Source organism: Falco rusticolus, chromosome 20, assembly GCF_015220075.1.
Source record: "Falco rusticolus isolate bFalRus1 chromosome 20, bFalRus1.pri, whole genome shotgun sequence".
NCBI lineage: Eukaryota > Metazoa > Chordata > Aves > Falconiformes > Falconidae > Falco > Falco rusticolus.
This window is the reverse complement of record NC_051206.1, coordinates 4,731,095-4,756,418: the sequence shown is the minus strand read 5'-3', so window position 1 is coordinate 4,756,418 and position 25,324 is coordinate 4,731,095. Positions and strand designations below refer to the sequence as shown.

Below are 25,324 nucleotides of genomic sequence, written 5' to 3'. Positions count from 1 at the left end.
AGGGTTCCCACAGTTCCCTTTCTTTTTCATGCATAAATCTGATTGAAGGACAGTGAGATGAACACAGAGACATATAAATGTAATACTAAGTTCTTTAAATCCCAGTTCAGGACACGTTGCATCTAAAAACTAATAAAAGCTAGAAGAGAGATTTGCCAGAATCCAGACAAGTTACGCAGTGACCACAGGCAAATGTAAGTCTCTTAAAACATACATACATACAGTCCTCCTGTTTTCAGCTGTATATGCGAAACACCAATTCCAAATCAGGTAAGGGAGGTTTCAGGTGAACAAAGGAAATGTACAGCGTCCAGGGATGTAACACCAGCCTCCACAAATACCATAAGCTCGCTTTCCAAAGGTTAATCTACTTGCAAGCTAAAGAGCACTTTTTAAGTCAAGTTCTCAGCTTAGGCTTCTATGTTTCTCTTTCTAGCGTTACTAACATCACCTCCCCTCTCCCCATACCCCCACCCACTTAGATGATTTTTCACATTACATCAGTTGCTGTTTTGTTATGAGTATTTAATTAGCTTCAGTATAAGTTAAAGCACCGGCAAAGCACTGGCAGATGAGGCCACAGGTGCTTGTCCCTGCTGCTCAGGCCCTGCACAAGGCTCTGAGCTGTAGACTCAACAAGGATGCGAAGTATTTCCAATTTCCTTTTTGACCTCAGTGGGCTCTTCAAAGCACAATTGTCTACCTGGCATGTCAGACTGAAAGAGCTCTCCCTTAAGCGTGACATCCAGAGTTATTCCTTAGACTGTGCATATCTCACCAGGGCAAAGAGAAGTGCAGGTAATTTTCTGCACTGACATTCCTTCACAAAATGCGCCTCCGTTGAGTGGAGCAGGGTTGGTGCAGGTCCGCGATCGCTTCTGCCAGCCCCGACCGCACCGCGCGTTGCAGTTTGACCACTCGGTCCACGATGACCAGCCTCCGTTAACTGCAAAACACAAACATGCTTGAGGTTGCGGTGGGTGTGCTGAAAGACATCAGCGAGTCTGACCAGATCATTTCATTCAAAGGCAGAATTTAGTTTTTACATTCTACAGGTAAATTCCAAGCTGAAGTAGAAGCATTGCTGCCTATCAGTACACACCTGCCTAAAGGCCACGGTGTCAAAGAACATGAATGTTTGTTTTGGAAGAGTAATATGCTGAGAAGTGCAATGACTGATAGAGTCTGGGAGGGATGTAAAAGCAGGCATCTCAATTCTCATAAAATAAGTTTTATAGAAATAAAGCTTTATATAAACTTTATTATAATAAAACTTTATATAAAAGATCATAAACAACACCTATTCATTTTTTAAAGGGTGATTTAGTAATGCTCTGCCTCCACCAATAGAACGTCACACGCGGTAATAACCGTGGCGAGCAGCAGCGGCTGGTAATAAAGCAGCGGTTCCGCTCCTTTGTCCTTTGCCACGTAACACCCAGTAGTCACGGCAGAAGGAGAAAGGCAGCCCCTCAGGTACCTCCTTCAGGTAACCCCTGGGGACGTGCTTCAGGGCTTCCTGCTACACGCGCGGCTTATTTAGGCGGGTCAGCGTGTCATTGGATCTTCTTAATAGCTGAAGCAAGGATTGTTACTGATGGCGTAACTTCTGGGAATCCACCCCAAACAAAGTCGTAATTCTAACCACTCTAAAAGCAGGCGTGACCTCAGCCCTGAACAGCAGAACTGAAATTCATTGCAGCAGGAAGGAGGTTAGCCATTTGATTTTGTACCAGGTGTATGTTAAAAATATAAAGTACTCCAGCAATAAAAACACACACATGGATTTTTTCCATAATTATCACTGACCATACACCACAACTGTTGCAGACATGCTCCTTCTCTTGGCAACAATGTTGGCAGCCATGCAGGTGTAGTTCCCAGAGTCAGACAGACGTGCCTGTCGAATGATGAGGTTGTGGTCTGCTCTGGTGTCAATGTTCTCATCCAGGTTGGAATCTATGGGCTCCTCATTCTTTAGCCATTCCACCTGGGGAGGGATGGAGCAGAGAAGAACATGAAGTAGGATGAGATGGAAATCTGCAAAATCGTATTTCAGTGATTATATTATCTTTATTATAAACATTAAAGAGAAAACATTCGGCTAGGAAGGGATTCCCAAAAGGTAGACATTCACAAATTCTGAAAAGAAACTAGTCCCCTTCTGAAGACCCTGGAGCTTATTAACGGAGGCACACCAAATGAAATGCTAGGACATAGTAAAATAACCTTAAAAGTACAAAAAAGAAACTGGCAAAGAGCACGTTCAGAGTTGCAAGGGTGAGGATCATAAGGAAAATACTATTTTTGTTCTACTGGGAGGAAAGAAAAAGGAGATGAGAAAGAAGAGGACAGGAGAAAAAAGGAGGAGAAAATTAATCACACTTTTCCTTGTGTAGTAGGCTTCAATATTTAATCCAAGGAATCAAGAAGTGCTCATAAAAAATACCGGACCATTCTAGTTGAATGCATTTCATTTACCTCCTGGTTCTCATCACCGTAAGTATTTAAGCTTAAACCTGAAATAATTTTTCTAAAATAATTTGCATCGTATTATTTCCTCTGTATCTGTTCTTGAATCTATACCGTGTGATTTGGTTTTATTGTAAATATTCATCTATTCAATTGTTGTCCTAATTAGGAGAGCCCTTTCGGCTTCCCTAAGAGAATGAAATAACAGGGGTAGAAGTTTGTAAACCTGTAAAGCTAAATGAAGGCACTTGATGTCTTGGGCTAATGACCTCATTAATCTGCTAGGGAAATACTTCCTTCGACTCAAGGAGCAGGAGGAGAGACAGGACCAGCGGAGATTAGCAGTCCAAGTGAAAGTCAGCTAATGATTGCCACTTCCCCCGCCCCCCCCCCCCCCCCCCAACCTCTTCACAGTTATGCCCTGTAATGGATTAGGGTAACACGTAATAAGAATTAATTCCACTTTTTTAAGAAAGAGAAACAGAAGGATGAAATCGCGTGACATCACAGACAGTGGAAGAGCCAAGTCATCATAAAGATTCCCAGTTTACATAAACATTAAACCAGAGACCACTGGTATTTGTTGTCAAGGTACATAACAGCCATGAAATGCCATGTACAATACGTGTCAATACATCTTCTCTAGCTGACCATCCAACCCATCTCTGAGTAGACCCAAGAGTTATCTGCAAGGCATTTCTCTACAAACATTAAAAAAAACCCCCAAAACAGTTAAGACACGCTAAGGTGCTGTTACAAAAGTGAAAAATTAAAAACAGAAGGGGAATCCACAGATTCTATTAAAAGACTGAATAAATATGAGTTATTTTAATAGCTTTTCTAGACCTGAAGGAGGTATGGCTGTACCCTGAGGTCAAATACACTTCTCAGTTCAGATGAATAACCTCGTTTAGGAACTTGTGGAAGGGTTTGGAACTTTGTGGTAATAAGCTTATGGATTTGTTAGCTACAGGCATTCATTAGCACACTGCTCTGCGCAGATGGTCTGCAATTTGTAGATTTTCCAGTTTATAAACAAATCTGCAAAAGCTGACCATCAAAGCCAATTAGATTTCATGCCAGACAGCAGGTTCCCCTTCCAGCAGCATCAGTCATTTTGGTTAGCTGGGGACAGGAGGTGTGTGACCGACACATCCATAGCTTCTCACGTCCCGGCACTGCAGCGGTCAGCTGGGAGCTTACCTTGAAAAGAGTCTGCAGCTGTGGCACTCTTATCCTGCCTAGACGGTGGCTATGGAATTCAACAGATTTACACATCTATCAAAAGAGGCTTTACCTGAGAATGAAGTACTCGTATTTCATACTGGAAGTAGTTAAAAGATTTTAGCTTTTTATACCCTTTTTCCCAAAACCACAGTTAACCAGAAACGGTAACAGAGACAGAACATCGCCGTCCAAGCAGCCAGGCACACCTGTCCTTTCTGCATTCTTACAAGACTGACAGAACGCCGCTTTGGTTTTCCTCTCAAATCCTTTTAATGATTTTTCACACAGTCTCCATCACTAAAGTTTAAAGCACTTTCGTACGCTGCAGTGCACATCAGAATAAACATTTAGAGTGAAGCTGCAAGGCAGTGAGTTTCTAAGGTGTGCCCACGGCATCCCAGGAGGCAGCGCCTGGCACAGGTACGCTTATTTAGGCAAACCCTGAGGAGACTTTTCACCTCTCTGTGCACCTCTGTCTCACTGTGCATTTGCTTTCCTTAGTATTAGGAGATGCAAGCATACTTTGTTACGGATTTAACACACCCAGTAGCTTAGGCATCCGAATTTCCATTGCTGGAAGCGCCCTAGGCAGTCCCACGGCTAGCACTCATACGCACCGCCTCTCATCCCCCAAGCTAAGTGACACGGCTGACACTTCCAGCTGCATTGACCGCAGGTGGCCAGGCACATCCCTGGAGAAGTAACCAAACTGCCTTACTAAATCCAGTAACGCTAACCTCTTCCCTTAGTAACAGCGATTTGAATGTATTACATTTTCCTTTGGTCTTGGAAGATGAGGAATCACAGACCAGTCTGGGTTGGAAGGGACCTTTTAAAGATATCCAGTTCCAGCCCCACTGCCATGGGCAGGGACCCCTCCCAGCAGCCCAGGCTGCCCCCAGCCCCGTGCAGCCTGGCCTGGTACCCTGCCAGGGATGGGGCACCCACAGCTGCTCTGGGCAACCGGTTCCAATCAAGTAATCCATTTATCATTCAGTTTCCCTTTTCTGCAGTTAACTTTAATACTAATTATCAGAGGGGGTTTCAGCAAAGAAACTAGGAATGCAATTTAAATTATGGAACAGCAGCAGTAGTATAAATCAAGTGACAGAAATTCAATGGTCGCAGTCAGAATTAAACTCACTTTACATGCTGTGTAATGACAAACATAGTAATGTCCAAAGAAACGACTAAACATCTAATATCACCAGAGTTCATCATTTCACAAGTATATTTACAAATTTTGCATTTTGACACTCATCAGGTCAGGGGCTTTTGCAGGGTGGCGAGGTGGAGCACAGAAGTGTTTGGGGTCCTCATCACACGAGCACCGTGGGCTATTTTTCCTGTGGACAACTTTTCCAGGGGGGAGTGCACACTGATCTGTTGTGCGCCGAGCCTAGGACTGCAAGGCTTGGTGAATGAAAAACATTTACATTAAAGCAAAGCATTTAAAAGAATGATGATCACAGCGAAGGGAGAACATTAAACAGACAGAACACAAACAGGAAAGTGTTGAGAGATGCACGATCAAAAGATGATTTATAAGTGAGGGCATGCATTGCCTTTTGCTTCTTATCTGGAGGCTTGACGACACCGTGAAAACTCATCTCTAATTCCAGCCTCCCCCTCCCTTGAAGGAAAAACAGACTTATTCGAACTCATTCACTGCCTTTGCCTCAGCAGACAAATGCTTTCAAAGATGGAGAACTAAGGGATGAATTTATAGGAAGAAACTGATAGAGTCACGATGACAAAAGGTTGTTGTTGCTTGCAGTGATGGAACCTTTGGAAAAATTCAGTGCACACACAAATACACACCCCCACCCACCCCCAACCAGGCAAAATAAAGGCAAGAAAGAAACCTAAAATGTCTCTGTGCTTAAATGAGAATTGCCAGCCTGCAGTGGATGAAGAGTAGACTCAGAACTCATTAGCATTTAACTTCCCTCGCTTTATCATCAGTGGAGGTCATACAGTTGCTTGTAACACAATGAAATACATTTCTTTTTAAAATACAGGCTGTCTGATGATCTTAAATCTTGAACAAGACTTGAAAACTGCTATAATATGCCATAAGTTTATATAAAGATATCTGATTTTTCCCCCCTGACATTAAATCTGCTTGGAATTAAAATACCCCCATCAATTTCTAACAAAGGCTAATCACGTAATGATCTACCAAAGAAATGCAGAGGCAGATATGGATTAACTCAGCGACTGCATATTGGGTGGCAGCAGATGAATTAGCATAATCATAAATTTGTTCCAATTACAGAAAGCAATTATCAAAGACCAGCTTACAGCATTATCAAAGTAAAATCAGTTAAATACACCATGTCCTAGGTAGATTATGATGGGAGTTACCAAACTCTTTTTCTTTAAAAATGAAGCTTATCACACCTCATCCGTATTTCTGTCTCCTGTATACACATCAGAGCAGCCTGTCAGCCTCACATCACAGGAACACAACTGCTGTTTGAGCTGCTGCAGGTGATGGAGTCGCACTGTGCTTAGCATGTGCAAAATAATCTGTATGCATACAGATACTACGGACATACATCTTCTAGTTGCCATGTAGCAAATTCAAACACTCTAGGGAGTCACAAATATCTGTGAGAATATTGATGAAGGCAGAGCCGAGCTAGAGGCTGTAGGAAAACCCTGGCAGAAGTTGCTACGATGCCCTTAAAACTGCCCACTTTATGGCATCCGCGGGAGCAGAATGCTACGCCCCAGAATCTCAGCTGCTCTTGAGCCTGATGGCAGTACCACCAGGAGCACTTTACTCCATGCTGACAGGCATGGTGTTAGGCCTTACACAGACATCACCTGTCTAATTCAAGACAAAAGCTGAGTAACTGCAGATGAGGAAATACCATTCTTCTGGCTACGCATTACTCCTCCTTTGCCAGATTGGAGAGGGGGGCCATACAGCTGTTAAAGCTTTTGTAAGACTAAAGAATATTCCTACCTGCAGTAACAGAAATTACTTTTTTTATTTGGTTGATTTTAATACCAGACTTACTATTTAAATCTTAGAGATCAGAATAGGTCAGGTGTTAGTTACAGGCCTTTAATGATCTGATGCACTAAGAGTTCTTCATCAGTTGCTCAATCTAATTTAAACATCCTGGAGCTGGCTGCCCATGACCTAATTTTCTGTTCTTTCTTGCGTATCTTGTTTGAGACTATAAAGAGATTTAATACCCAACAATACACCTCAGAGTTCTTGTGGGCACACATGATAATTTTGTAGGTCAGAAGACAAAAGACCTTAGTACTCCTGCTTCTAAATTATACTATCCTGCCCTTTAAACACATCTGACTTTCTCAGGTGGTCAATAGATAGAGTACATATATATCAAAGATAATACAGTTAGAACGTCAGCTTCTCTTGAAGAAAGAATCAATTTCTTTCTCGATTCATGATAAACGGTTCAGGATTTTAAGATGGGAAAGGTGAACACCTGACTTACAGCAGCACAACTGTCTCTTACAGCATTGCCATTTTACAGATTTTAAATTCCGTCACAGATGGAGAAAGTAGTACACAAATCCTCACCCCTCCTTTAAGCCAAAACCACTGTTCGTTATGTTCTTAGAGAACAAGCCAATGTTTGTATCTTTTGGATAAAACTGCTTTGTCAATCCCAGATTCACGTACTATTTTACATGCGCGTACAACAGAGCAGTGTTCAGCGCTTCGGGCAGGGAGTGCAGCACAGAAGCAGGTATGCTGCCGCTCGCGAGGGTGCAGCCGACACCCCAAGGGCAGCTCGCGCCCCGACACCCTCCGTTTCCCTGCAGGGACCGTGTTTCAGCGAACCAGACACAACCAGAAGCAGCACACCAAGGAGGATGACCAAACAGCGAGTTTACAAGTGACAATGACAGTAAATATTTCTCAGATATTTGGTCACACCTGACTAGACGTTAATTTAAAACCAGTGATCTGAGATGAAGTGCTTTGTAACCCCACATTTTGTCACTGCCTCATATATTTTCCAGGCTTTTTTTTTTGTTCTGATTTCTTTATTCGCAAATTTCTCCCCCTCCATACATCTGCCTACTGTAGCTGATTGTCTTGTCATTACTAACAGTAGCTTTAACTTTGCAAGGGTCAGAACCCTGTATCTGGTAAGAAATATGATCCAAAAGACATGTTTAGTGTGAAACTGTTAAAAATACCTGCATTATGTTAAAGATAAATGCAAAGATTCCTGCTGCAGAGGACAAAAAAAGTGTGGGGGGCAGAAAGGGTTGGTGGTGGGGAGATACCTTGACACGTAGACCATTTAAAGAAAATGTAACAAGAAATGGAATGTAGGTGCATTTTTACGTGTGTCCTTTGTCAATAATATCTGTTTCACATACCCATCATCTCTTTTTTAATTGAACAATCCTCCCCCACAACTTTCAACATATAGAGAGGAATAAAGTTTGCACATCAAACTTTGACCTGACAGAACCAAGCTACCCCAGACTGACAAAGAATCACTAAAATAGGTAAAACTTGGAGACACCTCTTTGAACATTAATTCTGCTTGCACTGCTGTAATGGCAACTGCAGAACGGTGAAAAATTACCTCATTTTACCTGGTATTCCAGTACCAGTTTTGCTGTTGCCCATGAAGATACTTATTAATTCAATATAAATAATAAAGAAGGCATCTCTACTTGAGCTTTTAGCTCCCCAAGAACAAAACCAACAGTGCTGTATATACAAAAGAACCAGGCAATACCATATTTTCCCCTCTGGAACATGACTTCGCATTAAAAAAGGAGAAAGAAAAAGGCCGAGAACTTCTAAAGCTCGGAACTATCTAATTTCTAGCTGAAAGCTTTTTTTTTTTTTTTGTAACTGCAGAAGAAAACATGATTGAAGCCAATTTCTTTTCTACAAAAAGGTTTATTTTCATAGGAAATGTTTGCAATAGATTCTCCTCCAAATCATGATTAACAGCAGGTATATCAGGCTCTGACACTCTCCGCTGCCTCGGGAGCAGGCAGACAGCATCGCTGGGGTAACGGTACCTTTTATGAATATTCCCTCCCACACTAATCAGCTCAGGCCTCTGGCTAGAAAAAGTTCTTTCTATCTTATCATCGATTGAGGTCTCATATTCCCCAATCTTTAAAAGACTTACTAAAAATGGCTTTTTCAATGACCTATAATGTTTAGTGGAAGACAGCAAGATACATTCCTTTTAATTCCTTTCAGATCTAGCATGAAACTCCTGTTTCTGAAAATTCAAGTGTGTCTAAGCTGGAGAAATCTTCCTTAATGTTACAGTTAGAATGGATGAATATAATTGGAGCACCTGCACTGCCTACAGTGATGCATTAGGATGGCAGCATATCTTTGTTACAGTTTTATTTTGCTTTCGGCTCTAAGACTCAAACAAATAAGTAGCAGAAGCCACCATCAGCATAAATCATCATGGGAGATTAATATAAAAAACAAAGGCCAGTTTGCTGCATACAAACCATTCATTTCTACCTTTATAATCACACAGTTATTTTATAGACACAATCAAAAAACATTAATCTTCCTTGCTAGGAGCCTATCGCTAGCAACACACAAGATGCAGGTCAACTGTACCTGCTGCATTTTTTTAAATTAATCCACTGAGGGAATACTGTTGCCGAATCGTTTAATCACAGTGCTGTCATACTGTTCTGGTAAGCATATTTTTCCTTCATTAGATTGAATATATAATCTCATTACATAAATCTGACACAATAACTAACTCATAAATCAGCCTGGGCTTTTACTGGTTGAAGTGTGGAAAGCAGCGCAGGAATCTTCTCTCTGACGATGCACTCAGTTGTTGCAGGAGGGATCACCTGAAAACTCAAGTGCTGCATGCTGCTAATACACATTTTCTTTCTTATTATTTCCCTTTACGTGGCATGTAGCTAGTGTATTTGCTGCATAAACCTCCGACAGCAGGGAAGCCAAGAGCGATGATGCTCACTCACGGCACCCTCTATGCCACAGCTCACACTACGAGCTGTGTCCAGTTCACAATGATGTTGGCATTTTTTGTGTGCTTTAAAATCACAACCAAAAATTCACATTGCTGAAAAATGCAGAGGAGGGGAATAAACACAGGATGGGGTGAGTCAAAATGAAATTAAAATATGCTTTTGAGTAGGTATAATGGGAGAGGTGACAGCCTGTGTGTATACGTCAATTTATAATGCTAAAGGTGGGCAAGGAGTTGACTCAGACATGCTATTTTAAACAAATTGTTATAAAGATACATTGCTAAATATGCCATTACTAATGGTACATTGTCTGATTGTCAAAGATATAATCAGATCCCCTAATAAATTTAATCTTTATTCCTATTTTGGGAGGAATAAGTATCTAACATTAATTGGAATACTGTTTTTTTTACCTACCTGCAAAAATTATGAATGAATCAGCATTAAATAAAACCAAAGGTTATTATGTGGGCTTACATGGTAGTTTTCCAGTGGGACAGTGCACACAAATGACTTGACTTCAATTATTTCATGGTAAGCAGAAATAATCTAGTTGAAACTCAAATCCTAGTCCCTTGACTATAAAGCTCAGAAATATGGGTAAACAGATGAGACTCATTCTAGGGCTTTTCTTTTTCTAAAGAACTCAGAATCTAAGGCTATACGGTAATCCACAAATCTTGTTTTTAAAGTATGCAATGCACACCCAGTACTGTGAACAAGGATGGTTAGCAAGAAACAAACAGCTAAAGGCTCCAGGGATAGCATCATGGTGCCACACAAGTGAGGCTGTACTTGTTTTTCAATGCACAGACAATACAAAAGCAATTATAAGCGTGGTTGACACTGAAAAACCATTTTTAGATAAGATTATTGGAAATTATGTTGACAGTGTTTTGCTAACATGGCATCCTCATAGGCAGAATCACATTTAGACAAAATTCTTAGAGATAAGAAAATAATCACAGAAACCTTACAGTAATTGAAAACAGCACAAACTGAGATCTCTCTTCTTGCATTTCTAACTGCTTCTGATGAAACAGCACCACACGGCAGTGCAAGAACCCAGTACTGTCCCTACCCACACTTCAGGTTGTTGCTCTCAAGAAAACTTAGAAGAAAGGTCCAGGTCTTTGAAAACTGAATGTCAGGAGCATTGCTCAGGTAGCGTGAATATGATCCTGCCTAGAAGTACAGTCTTATTTGCTTTCCGTAATCACACCTGAGGTCAGCTGGTTAGTTGTCATTAGTTTGGCTGGTTGCATGGCCTCCTCACCTTGACTGTCACAGCAAGCTCTGTACTCCTGTTCCAACTGTTACAGCAAACAAGGCTATAATTTTACTGTTCTCAAGAGTTATGGTGAATCATCAATACATAACGTTGCTCTTTTTTTGTTAGTAGCCTTCAGATATGATAATTTCAAGAATATAACTGATAAGACCAGCTAACAGAAATATCCTTTAGATCCATTAATGAATCATCTTTTCCTACATATTGGAAAAAATATTCAAACTCTATATTTAAAGAAATACAATGGTTAGTTAGCAAATGTGTAACATTTATGCTGCATCACTAGATGCATACTAAATGCAACTGAGCACCAGATTCACAGCTTCCTGCTTTCTCTTGTAACATTTTTTGCAATTAAAAAAGGTGTTGATCTATGTCCAGACAGGTAAAACATTCCCTAAACATTTAACATTATGGCATTTTCACAGTACCCTAAAGGTATTTATTCCAGATTATAAAAGGACCAGGCCAAGTATATTGCATCAGCAGAATCTGAACAGAGAGAACCCTCCCTACCTTAGACACAAAATGCATGTTGTATAAAGAAACACAATTTGAATAGGAACAGGGAAGCGATAAGAATCTTGGGAAAAAACTGAACATAAGGGCATATACACATCTCCCTTGCTTCTGGGAGAAGACAAGCGGTTGGGTCAGAAAGATCAACATATTTGGGGATTCCTGATCTTGAGAGGGAGACAACTTGGTAGAGGAGCTTCCTTAGCCATAGAAAGGAAAATTCAGTTGCACAGAAATTACAAAAATAAAAAGGAAAAGCAAGAACAGCTTCAAGGGTGATTTAAAGAAAAAATACTACAAGGACATGGCTTCACCACAAGATACTTTCTAGCAGAAGACATTTGAATCTGCACTGCAGTGTAGTAAATACGGAAACACTTTACTCCAAGGACATGCTGCATTTTCTCCTCTCACCTCTCCCCTCCTCGATTAGAGCATTCGTCACAGGTGACAGTAAACCGGCTGCTCTTGCTATGACTGTGAGGTGCCATTTAGCAAAATGGGCGCTGATGTGACAGGATCAAAAATCGCTAATGCAGTCTGGTTTACTTCGTGCAAGCTATGCCCAGGAGACGTTTTTGTCCGGGTGAGTAGCAGTGCTCTCTCAGAACCCGCACTCAGTCTAGAACTGACTCCTAGCAGGTTTGTCCCACTCTCACTCAATCCTCCCTGCAGTTCTTCATGCACCTTCCTTCCTTTGCTCCAACACAAACAGTACTTGGCATCTGTTCCTGACATCTTGAATGACTTCGGCTAGAAAAACCAGAACCAACTCTAAGAGAAGCTTTCTCTGTAGCTTTGAAGATGTCCTATATCCTTCCTGCCTGTTTCCGAATGTATAAAATAGGGAAGGTTTGAGGAACGCTCTGCCATGCTTCTCTTTCACTGGCTCTTGCATCTTGTCCTTTCACAACAGCCCACTCCCCAAGCAAAAGATAGCAAATTACTGAATTCTAGTTGCCCATGTGAGATCGTCAAGACTTTGTCAAAGTACATAAATAAACCAACAATCAGAGGATAATACAGCTTTCTACCAAATAGATTTGATCCTCACAAACCTTTGCTTTCAGCATTCAGATTCAGAAGTTTGAATCCCATTGAAAAGGGAATAAAAGCAGCTGCGCATGAAAGTATTGTGCAAAATGTTCTATATGCTCTTCACAGACTCGAGATACAGCAGGTTTGTTGCATCAGAAAGTTATAAGTATCAGAAGCCTGCCAAACATGTTGCAAATCTAATCTTCAGAAATCAGGGACAAAAAACCCAACCACCAAACAAACCTCTAGGCACTGGCACAGCGCCAATAAATAACCCCAGCACTCAGTCCTCTTGCTGACCAGAACAACAGGCCAGTATTGATAAAGCCTCCAACTATCTTGTTCAGTCAAAACATACACCACAGTAGTTTCCAGATGCTTGTAGACTCTCACGCAATTACCTTTATTATTTAGAATTACAAACATAATGATAAAGTCTTGTAACTCATCCTTTCATGTTCAAGCATTCAAAATTAAGAACATTTCTGAAAACAGTACCAGAAAAATATATGCCACTGCAAAACAGCATGTCAAAGAAAGAAAAGCCCCAAAGCACATCTCTTTATAAAAAGGAATTATCTATTCAGGGGAACTACAAAGTTATCTCACACCCCCCACCCCTCATTTTAGCAATCTAATTCAGAAATGTTTTGCTCCATATTTTTTATTTCACAGCCTCAGTACCTCCTGGGTATACTGATTCACTCAGAAAAAGTCAGATCTCAGAAGGAAAACAAACATTTTTTCTACTGGAGGAAAACACAGTACACAGTTTGCTTGCTTGCATGAAATCCATCACATATACTCATTTTGGAGAGAACATCCAAGGGGTTTTTTTCAAATAAAGGGTGTATGTGCAGGGACTAAGATGCTTCCAATAGCTGCAAAATGTACAAAATCAGCAAAAGAGGCACCTGGAGATATCACTAAGGAGACAAGAAGTGAGCTGACAAATGCCATTGTTTCAAATAATTGGTACCGGTAAAAAAAGGGGTACAAGGTAAAAAATGAAGTGACAGATTCCGTGCTTTCAAGCAGCACAGTGGCAGAATAATGGAAAGAAGTATCATCTCAAACTGCATATTAGGATGGCAGAAGGCAACAAACACGGTGTAAGTGTTCCTCCTCTCCCTAGCAGCTGGTCTAAACGGGAACGCCGAGGCTGCAGTGGCTCCTAGAGGAACAGCTCTCAGTCAACTCGGCAGCATTCCGCATACTCGTGGTAAAGTACATGGGTTGAAACCATGCTAAGTATCTATGGATTCCAAGACGAACCATAGCTGGAACCTAATTATCTTTTTTACTAAATGATAAACATGTATCAGAAGCAGTTTGCACAACGCTGGTCTACTGTGTATCTCTTCTGGCCAGCAGACGTACCAGTGCTGAACAGACAGACTGCATTTAGGCACAGCCACGAAAACTGGAATTCGGTGACATCCGTGTTACCGAGCGAGAACAACTGTTGATCTAACGCATACAGAGCACACATCAATAGGTTAGTTTTATGCAGCTTTTATACAGTCTGTGACTCCCTGAGATCGCTTGCATAGAACGCAGTGCATTTTGTATATGAGGCCATGGAGATTGGGGGGTCTTTTATGATAAGCTTGAACGATGGGTCACAACCCAGGATACATGAAAAGTGCTCAGGGCATCCCTAAAAAAAGCCACTTAGAAATTCCTCTTGACTCAAATACTCAGAAGGCATTACTTTATCTGCCCATGATGTCACTTTGTTAACACTGCAGTTTAAAACAATATAAGACAGTCAAAGTCTTAAAATACATTATTATATGCAGAGGCTCAATAGCCAGCTATGTGTGACTCGCAGCACACCTGGCCGACCTTGTTTGCTCATTCAAGTACGTTTTAAAGGAGATGCTTGTTTGCTACTCAGCTGTCTGCAGTGGAAACAAGGATAAACATGAGAAAAAAAAGCATTGTGTTAACAACATGGGCCCTCTAACATTTCAGAGTTGCCAACATCCAAAAAAGAGTATCCAAAACATGTTCAATGTTAAATAGCTCATCAATACAATTTTTTTAAAAAAGTGATTGTAACAAAAAACAGGGAAAAAAATAAACTCGCCATTAATCTAAGTGGCACCACCAGATATCCAAATTTATGTAACCGGCTGTGTTGCCCTGAAAGGCATAGAGCTAACAAAACCCACTAAAATGTGTGTAATGTATTTAAAAGACTGCCAGTTCTATGCAAGACCACATCCTTTTTATTCCCCACTTACACAGAATAACTGAAATCTAAGGCTTTTTATTTTAGCATATTGAGCAATAGCATTAAAGTGCTTTTTACAAGCCCTGATAATCACAAGCCTTTTGGCTTTGAAACCTGTTCTTTGTTTGAACCTCTACAGAGTATTACTCCAGGCTCTATACTGCGTGTATTACAGCTGCTGTTGTAATACCTAATCCATGATCTAGGTTGAGTTAAAAAAAAAACAAAATAAAAAAACCAAACACACACCAAAGTTCAGGGTGTTGAAGATGAAGTACTTCAGGAAAAAAAGACAGAAATGTAATGCTGAAGCAGACATTTCTCTCTAAGAAGACAGGTGATGAAGGGGAAGGAAGGAATACTAGATTTGACCAAAGATGAAACAGCATATAAAATAAACTGAATCTTGATTCTGGTTGTCTGTTGTCCACGCTTCTGTGAAGTAGTCACAGGCTTAAACAAAAAGTCTTTAATTAAGCAGATGTTTTATAGAATAAAGCCCTACATATTATTCAATTGTCATGTTCTGAACACAGTCCGTCCACACCAGCATGTCATGCATTATCCGTAATAACTGCACACTTCTCAGTCTTTGCTAGATGTGAAAATAAGCAAAATCAAAATCATGGAGTTGCTCTTAAAAGCAGCTAAAAATCTGAACAGGGCCCATCTGCGTGTGTGCAACGGAGAGAAACGGCAGACTTTTAAAATGCAGAGCAAATAACATTGGAGAAGAAATTACTAGAATAATTGAGCAATTACGAGTAAGTTGCCACATGGTTTTGGTAGAGCAGAATCAACATTTAGAGGTTGTTCTGTTGCATTCGGTAAGGTATGCTGAGAACTGATAAACGGAGATTAAAGGGAAGGTAATTTGGTACTTCTAAAACCTGTAAGGACTCTCCAATAGAATTTTATGTTCAAAGTGGGTTCAAAACTGCTTTGTCCACACACTCAGCCATTCAGTTTCATTAGCCTAGTAACCGCTGCTTTAATCTGTGGTATTTTTCACCGCACATACTGTGTTGGATAATGTCTAATAATAAAAAAAAAAAAAACCAACAAAAAAACCCCCCGATTTTTTTTGGATCCTTGGAGGAGTAACAGAAAAGAGGCAGCAAAGATGTACATACCTGGAAGAAATACCTATTTCCCCCAGCTAAATGAATAACTGGGCTTCAGTCTGCAAGTGGTGCTGCAGTTACCAGAACCTTCACTCCTCAAAGACACAGGCAATTAAGTCTATGAAAAATCACAATCTGTTCAAGGACTCACAAAATGTGATTTGCCTCTGGAAACGTTCCTTACACTCAGATGTGTGTAGTGACTTCCAAAGTGATACCTGTACCTCACAGTTCTTTACTACTTTATGCCAAAACTGATCTTACATATGAGTGTTTTCCATGTAGAATTTTAAGTTAATTATTTGTGCGTTCCCAACATCTCCAGAAGATTCTGTGGGAGATATATATATACTGTCATTAAAATGTTTTCTAGAATAGGGGATTTCCCCCCCCCGACATATCAGCACTGTAAAGGTATACTTCATATAGAACACCACCATAGAGCATACATACCAATTCGACCAGAACGTTGAGATCTTGTATGTGCCAGCTGGTTGTCACCCAAATAGCCCGAAGGTTACACGTGGCTACTCTTAAGTGTAGCGCCTCAGAAGACCTTATTGATCATTTTAATACCTTTGTATCCTGTAAGGCTGACCTACTAACCAGCCATCACAACATAGCATGGACTATTTCAAGGTGAATGCATCTGTTTAGAGCCACGGAATCGGTTAGGTTGGAGAAGACCTTTAAGATCAAGTCCAGCCGTTAACCCAGCGCTGCCGAGCCCACCACTAAGCCATCCCCTAAGCACCATGTCTACGCGTCTTTTAAAGACCTCCAAGGATGGTGACCCCTCTGCTGCCCAGGCAGCCTGTTGAGACATTAACAATTACAATTAAACTTGGATTTTTCATACAACCAGCTTCTTTTCCAGAAACAATGCTCCTCATTAACAGTTTGGAATAATGCCTCGGTAGCAGGCTGAAGATCTGAAGGGTAAGACGACATTCCCTCCCACGGAGAGGGGGTGCTTTGGAGACCGCAGTGCATTAATGGCATGTGTGCTGCCAGCCCGCTACAGAGAAACAGCCAGGGGTTCTGAAATGTTGAAACCTACTTTTTGTTACTAACAGTAAGAGTTAAGAGTTTGCATAATTCCTTCGCAAAGCAAAAGGAATATATTTATTTCACTGTTGCAAATGCAATGACATCTAGTTTTGTCGTGTCTAAGTTAACTTAAATTTCTTACAGCTTCCCGTAACTTTGTGATTTTAGAAATGTGAACGTTGGCTGCAGTGGTTGCTTAAAAATACAACCAGTCCACAGAAGAGCTTACCATGTAGATAAATAATAATTGAGGCATATTGCACATACCTGAGCTCCGTCCTGGAAGTGAAATGTTTTCAGTGAAAAATGAAACACTTTTACTGTATTTGCAACTAATATACCTTAAAAGTAAAGCAAATATTGATATTCCAGACACAAGACCCAGGATCTATAACTAACTATATAAAATGCATGCTGTTTGCATTTAGTAATCATACTCTGTTTTCTATAACTAGAAACAAGATTCATCGAGGACTATAATTCACCAGCCTTTTTTGCCATAGTGTTTTACTACAATACCATTATCCTGCCATATTACATTTTACTGTATGTATACAAGTCCCATAAATACACAAGCCTATGTAAAATAGGCAGCAATGACTCTCAGTACTTTTGGAATACTTGCAGCTTTTGAATTTTATGTGGGTTTCACATTTTGTTGATATGTTTGCAATGGAGTATGTACTGCCCAGAAGAGAAATGATTTTTGCATTTCCATTAAAAGCTACAGCAGTAAATAAACCATTGGAACTCATGCAGATATTCACTGGAACATCTACAGCAGTCCATTAAAATGTCAAAATCTGTGTTAAACATTTGAAAAAGTAGCACTGGATGCAGCACATTTAAAACTTAAATATATGCATATATTAAATGATAAAGATATTTTAGAGTATTCCACAAACCTCTGCAGAGCACTCAACACAAGTTTACACTCATCAGTAATAGTTTAGCACAACAGCTGCCATTTTATTGAGAAAAAAACCCACCCCAAAACCAAAAAAAAAAAAAAAATCAGACAGTTGATGCAGAAAGAGCTGCAAGTTGCTAATAATGCTCAAATATGAGCTATTCAGAGATTTACACTCAGAGAGTATTCATTTATAATAAAAGGGATTTAGAATAAATGTTAAGGTCAACTTCTGCTCAGATTTGCACCTCATGCATCACAATGGACTTCAATACTGTTACAAATCAGGCATTTCTAGTTGGGAATTGGCTCCCTGGAACCAATACCGTATTCAGCACAAAGCCGCAGGTCCACATTAAGCACTGCAGCATCGGCCCAGTAAAGATAAGCAGAGTCTAGTAAGCTAAAGATGTTGTGTTTTGGTTTTATTTATTTGAAAGCCTGAGGTTTATGAATGCTTACCTCTAATTATCATGGCTTAGATGCCACTTCAATACAAAGGGACTGGCATTTCCAAGAAACAGTATAGGTCTACACTACCGATGACGACAGAATCTATCAAATTCACCACAGGCCAGCTGTGCACGTTTCAGTGGCTGCTCCAGAAGGTGCTCCATTTTACAGGACTATCAGTTTCATACTCTTCTTCAAATTTAAGACATACTAAGTTCACATTAAACCCAGGTCTCGGGAAGGTGATAGAAACTCCTTCTGATGGTTAATTTCAGCACAGAACGCAGACGTTCGCTATCGAATCAAAGAAGCATTTATAACTCCGATTATCAAGTCCACTGAATTCAACAGGACCAACCCTATGACAGCTTGAGAAATCTAAAGCCCTTTTGTCACCGGTGGAAAATTCAGCAGTAACATGCCTCCAGCATACCGCAACACCTGTCTAAGATTACTAGCTACCAAAGGAAGCACTTTTTTTTTTTTTTTTTTTTTTTGGCTCTTGCACCAAAAATCATTACTATTTTACTCTCTGAAGCACTAATAAGGTTGAACATAAGGAACAGAGATTACCCTAAACTTAATTAAATGGATATTAGTTGAGTATTTTCCAGGCTACAGTTCAAGATTGGTTTAACAACAGTCATGGAGTGCAACATTATGACTATTAAGAACCAGAGAGTAAGAAGGAATTACCATCAGCGAACTGGAGAGGATGTTATAATTTATCCTGTTTGTTGACTCTGTCCCAAACCATCAGGATGTATTAGTCATATTGATTCCAGATGCTACACCTAAGCTGGTACAAAGCTGCTCAAAATGACGAATCAAGTTGTCCACATTCTTCATTGTTTCACTTTGAAAGTAAATGATTGTGTCACTGAGAGGCAGTGACTCCAGTGCTCAGTATGTTCTTAAAATTAATAGAAAGAAAAATATCCTTTGGCAAGAGTACAGGAAAACACTCCGGTGTGATTAGGGTTACCAGCCTGCCAGCATTACAGATATGAAATCATACCAAAGCTGCTTTTTATAGTCAAGGTAATAGGTATGAACAGCACTATATCACGTTAATGGCAGGACTGTAATACATAGAAAATAGCAGTACAACATGTATTCCTCAAGGATGAGGGCTTAATACCTGTTTAGAATCTCACGGCTTGCATCTCCATTGCTTTGCACTTTGCCTATCAATTTAAATCTGAAATTTGTAAAAAGCGGCTGGGTGAACTCGACTGGCTGAGGCCCCAGATGTCTTTAACTCCTTTAAACGTCTTTGTGATCTTAATGCAAAGGGTCACAGAACCTTACGTAATGTGGTGGCACCCAGAACTCTTCCCATCAGACTGTACATGGTGTCAAGCACAAAGATCCCACCACCGTTCCCTGGCCCTGCCACCCGACCCACGCAAACGCTGTTTTACACCCGTAGGGGCCCCAGGGGAAGCCAGATTTATGCTGAAGGTGAACAAAAGAAAAAGGACCTGGAAGAGTATTCACTTAAGAGCAGAATGACTCAAAGACAGGAGGAGGAAGGAGGAGAAAGTATTAGAATGAAGAGGAGACTGAAAATGCTGATACTCGGCATATACAGAAAAAGCAGCAAGCTTGTCAAATGCAGCAAAACCAAGGATCTGTTTTTTAAGTCTTCCTCCACCCCCATTCCACCAAAAGAGGAGTTTCAAGAAACTGAACAGAACAAAGACTAGAGAAAAACTATTTAAAGGAAAACTAAAAGGTCAGCTGAGAAGATAAGGAAAGAATATGTCAGGAAATTCACTTGAGAAGATGTACAGGAGAAGAAACAAAAGGTTTCTATATTGTACTCCACAAACCAGCCCTGCCTAAGCAACACCAGAATTACATGGACAGAAAGCAAAATCGAGCTGTACCACTTGCCGACTGAACCACACACCGAAGCTCTGACTTCAGCGCATTACTACTTGCACGATCCCAAGACGGAGCACACAACTGCCTCTTGATAAACCTTTTCCAGGATTGGGATAAACGAAAACGCCTGAGAACTTGAGAAGCAGGGGTGGGGAAGTGAACAGAGACTCCTGAGCTCCGTTAGGCACCATGCAACTCATTCTCTGTTTATAACCGCGCTCAGCTATGCCTCATTGCCTCCAGCCAGTCTTCATTTCACATTTTCAAGGCTGAACTGTAGCTGTTTATAAGCCACACACAGGACATGAGAACCTGGCTAAAGCTGAATGTGAAGTATATTTTATGCAAGGCTGTAGGTTAAGGATATGCTCTAGAAGTCATCTGAAACCCAAGTAATACTTTGTTGGTGCGAGACAAAGAAGTGCGCCATGAAAAACTGCTGTGTCTTCCTAGGAACAGTGTAAAGTAATAAACTAAACTTACCCAACAACAACAACCACCAAGCGCAAAACACACACAGAGAAAACTTAGCACTGTACACTGGGAAAAAATAATATAAATCAAGCATTGTACCTCAATAACAAAGCACTTTTCATAGCACCTGAGGCCAGTCGTCCATGGGGCTGGCTGCCCACTAGGACCTGCAGCGGTATCCGAGCGATGGGCTGTCCGAGCCACAGAGCCCGGCGCATGCCGTGCGCGAGCCCAGCGTGCCGCGAGGACTGGACAGGCTGGTGCACCTCACCTCAGCTAAGCTGCTCTGCGCAGACCCTGCAAGCTGCAGCAAAGGTTTCCAGGAACAGACGCTGGCGTGTGAAGGAAGGCTACCGCAAAGGCGGGCCAGCAGGTAGCGCAGCTTGAAGAAATGCATCATGTATTATGTCACTGTCAAATGCGCCGCTTTTAAAAATGTCTTTTTAATAGAGAGAAGCCATTCTTCCCTTCACAAACTTCTTCAAAACGTTCCCAAAACAGCAAGCTGTGTATAATGAGCAAGGTTAGTCTTGTGAAAAGATGCAGATAATCAGCAGCAGCAAGGCTAAAGATGTTCTGGCAAACTCAGTATTCAACTCCATGTTTCCTGAGCGGAGAACTGAGCCCTCCCTTTCCTCTCATTTTCATCATGCCAATGAAAATCAGAAATACTTTCTCTGATATCCACGGAGTGAAACAGTCTTGGCAATACAGGAACTGGGCCCAGAGGTCCAAGCCCAAGGCACCCACCTGGCAGCCCAACAAAAATGACCAGCAGACGAGGATTCATCAGGGAGTTTAGCTGATTTGTACACCGTGCCGCAACTGCCTCTCTGCATACACTCCAAGCTAAATGAGGCCTCTATTGCATACAATTAATAAACATATCTATGCGGAGAATCTGTTGTGGGACTGAAAGCCAGAACTGACTCTTCCCTTGGCCAACTCTGCATCAATAGTGAAAGAAATGGCTCCGGTCCCATCAAGCCTGTGCCAGCAGAGACTCTGTTATATTTAAATCAACATTTGCCACAGCAGGGAATTATCAGATGCTCTACTTAAATTCAGTTTTTTATGAGTTAAACAGCAAAATAAAAAAGAAAATCCAGCATTTATTTGGGTTGGGTGCTGATGCCTGCAAGCACAGCTGCTCACCAGCTCTGTTTCGCTTGCCATGTGAATGCATAACAAGAGGATTTTAAACCTTTTTCCAGTTTGCCTAGCATCAGGATTTGGGTTTTCTTACTCTTACTGCTGTAGCAATGCACCCAGAACGCCCCAGCCCCTCAGCAACCTTGCAAAGCAGAGATGTGCACAATTTTCTCATGTTCCCTTCTTTGCAGAGGCAAACTCTGGAGCTGGAAACCTGCAGACAAAGGCTGCAGAGACAGAACTACAGGGTGGGCTACAGCGTGAGGGCGGCTGACCTGGACCTGCACATAAACTGAAAGGCAGCATGTTCCAGGAGCTGAGCCATGGTGCTCCAAGAGATGGTATGAGGTCTTACCACATTCAGAGGTAAGGGGCCTGTCCCGCCCATACAGAATTCAAAGCAGTTTCAGAATTTGCCAAGGTTTCTGAACGATTTGAGAGGGTCAAACAACGGGGAACACCTCAGCTACTCTGTTTCCTTGACTGCTGTTCCCACATGAGGTTTCGTTATCGGTAAAATCAGGTACGTTCAACAGTGTTTCATGCACAAGAGATGGACTTTGGCTGCATGAACTGTGTAATCAGATTCTTGGAAAAAGAACGCAGATCAAGAGAGATGCTCCTTTATGTCTTTTACTTAAGACCTAGCAATGACACAAGCAATGAAATTTGCTGCTAAATGAATCAAGACAGTACAGTGCATTTCAAGGCAGCATTAAAATCAGTGCTTGCCTCAGCAGGATTTGGTGCTCCCGATTTGTGCCTGTACAACATTAAAGCTGAATTAGAACACTGCCGTTCTTTATTTGTAATCTTCCTTGTTTGCTTTCACTAATGTGCTATTTGGCTTAAAGACTATTTACTAAAACTGAGCTGTATAAAGACCATTGACAATGTCACATGAGCTTCCATTATTTGTAAATTAATTTACACAAGCCAAGTTTTAAGCCATATACAGTTTAGATACATTTAAACTGTGGATCCAAACCTTTAATCTGTATCCTCCTAACTCCTTTTATACATATTGTGTGTGGAAATTAATGCATATAAGCAAACTTAATCTCCGTATTTTCATTGCTACTGGTGACGAGATACAGAAACCTTACTTGTTCTGGAACAGATGGTAGAAACAGAAATTTCTCCCAATGAAATTAAACTTGATCTAGAGCAAGTTGCTTTAAAGAACCTCTCTGTGAGGTGTGGTCTTGATCTCTGTCTCATCCCTGCTGTCCCACCCCAAAAATAAATAAAAAATAAAAATATTAGTACTGAGAGGCACCACTGGCAAAAACGCTTACTGTGATGACAGCTCAGGAATTCTCAGATGCTGCTACTCAGTTAAATGCTTTTTTTCTGCGGTAAGAGGTTGCCACTGATGGCACATAATGGCATAAATACGCCTGGGAATCGCTGATCTATTTAGTAACGAGTTCCTCTGCCTACTAAGAACTGCTGAGATCCACTCACGCAGTTTTAAACAAGCACCAGCAGTGAGTAAAGCCACTTAGGTGAAATATTTGAGAAGTGACTAGGTATGTGGAAAGGAATAGTGGGGAAGAAGGGCTCGCCCATTCCTGGCGATTCTGAAGATACTATTTTGTCAGCCATCACTAAAAAATATCCCTGCTTTCCACATCTTGTAGGACTAAGGACAGGATTTTTCATTAAGAACATTTACTTTTAATGCTTCTATCCTTGGATTTAAGAAATCTTCAGCACCTCTAAGATGCAGAAAAACAATTCCAGAGATGAAGATTTATATTCTTGGTAATGGGGCAGACTCACATAAATAATTGGGCTGAATCTGAAATTTCATTCCAGTTGTAAAGTGTCTGTCTCTTATTAAGCTGCAGTGCATGATTAGAGGTTTGACTGTATCAGTCAGTCATAGCCACTGTCAGAAATAAATCGCTAGATTAACTTGTGACTATGGCAAGCACAGGAAATGTGTGCTCTTCAGGAAAATAATGTTCCTGAACTTCTGCACTTGATAGAATAATCAAAATCTTCCCAAGGGATTCAGACAAATATTGGCATGATAACATTAAAGGGGCTGGAGTCTCCTATCCATTTTGTTTTCAGTTTGCATTTCCAGGTCCAGGCAGAGAATGGATTAAACAGACAAACAAACAAAAAACAATGCCACAATTAGCATCTATTTTGCATCTAATGAAACAGAAGACGAGCTTCTTTGTCCGTAGTTATTTCAAGCCTTATGTTTTCATCTAGGGCTTCATCCAAACTCTAATGAAATCAGTTCTTGGATCAGAACCATAGATTTGTTGCCAGCACAGGGTCTACACTTCTCAGTACCCACAAAACAATTATTGAGCAAGACTTGCTGGCTATCTCAGTTATTTCTCATCCACATGTTCTACAGAACAGGTCATTTTTAACTTGAAAACAACAAAAAGAGTTTATAACCTCAAGCTTACTGCCACAGACCAGAACCGTTACTTATTTGAATCTGGTACCCAGTTTCTGAAACACTGAATTATTTCCAGTAGACTGTTTACCTTGATGAACACAGAATTAGCCTTGTATCCTGAGCCTTTATGTGAAATTTAATTGTCCAAAGCAAATATGACCTGTTAAGATTTACAGGCTTTATTAGCAGCAATAACAATTTTACAAATCAACATCAGTAAATCAGGGTTTATTGAGAACTCCACAATTTTTATCTGTAGAAAGCAATTAAAATGTCAGTTTTTCATTGGATACAATTCCTAACTTTCACAAAAGACAGATATCCTGTTTAAACATTGAGTGTAAAGCAGTGTATTTTGAATAATTCTAAAATTCTCAGTAAAAACCAAGCAGTGCTGACTGAGAATTACCATTTTTTCCCCAAATGGCTGAATTCCAACAAAGACAGCATTTTTGGCTACTTAACTATACAGAAATTGGAAAACAGTCAAAATGTATGCAATCAGTTCAGCAAACCAGACTTGTTGGGTAGAAGTGTACATATCATTATTTGCTTCTTCAGGTCTCAAAGAAAACAGATTTTATACAGTTTTTCCACTTTTAGCTCACCTTTAAATGCTGTATTTTTAGAATTAGCAAGAAACCCAAACTGACAGACACGGTAGCATGCTCTTCAGACCATGAAAACAGTCAATGTAGAAAAATGCACTCAAATCTCCTAAGGAAGGTACTAGGATCCTTATCACATCAAGGAACATTCCTTCAGTGACCATACAGTGCAATGCAAGACACAAGGGGTACTTGAGCCTATAAAACTTTGAGAGAGTAGATTAGGCAACTGAACAGAAGAAAATTAAACGGTGGTGGGTGAAAGGGGAAGGGAAAGAAGAGGAAGACGACCAGAATATGAAGGTGCTGGACAAGGCAGAGTTCCCCCATGAAAACTGGGCTGCCAGCTCCCAAGGCTGACACACCGCCAGGGCTGCAGGGCAGATACATTTCCACAGCTAAGAGATCTTTTGCAGTCCAGCAGTGGCCATATCACACCTCATTTCACTTCGTAA

At 40.8% G+C, this 25,324-nt stretch overlaps 1 protein-coding gene across 2 annotated transcripts in view; it reads right to left on the bottom strand.

Moving 5' to 3' along the window:
* The window catches only part of UNC5D (unc-5 netrin receptor D), a 168,422-nt gene that overhangs the window by 50,909 nt on the left and 92,189 nt on the right, over positions 1-25,324 (bottom strand). For both annotated transcript variants that reach the window (XM_037371789.1, XM_037371790.1), the window contains exons 5-6: positions 1,810-1,990; positions 779-946 (exon numbers count right to left, since the gene is read on the bottom strand). In XM_037371789.1, the coding sequence (XP_037227686.1) occupies positions 779-946; positions 1,810-1,990 (349 nt within the window). The remainder of the gene's footprint in view (positions 1-778; positions 947-1,809; positions 1,991-25,324) is intronic.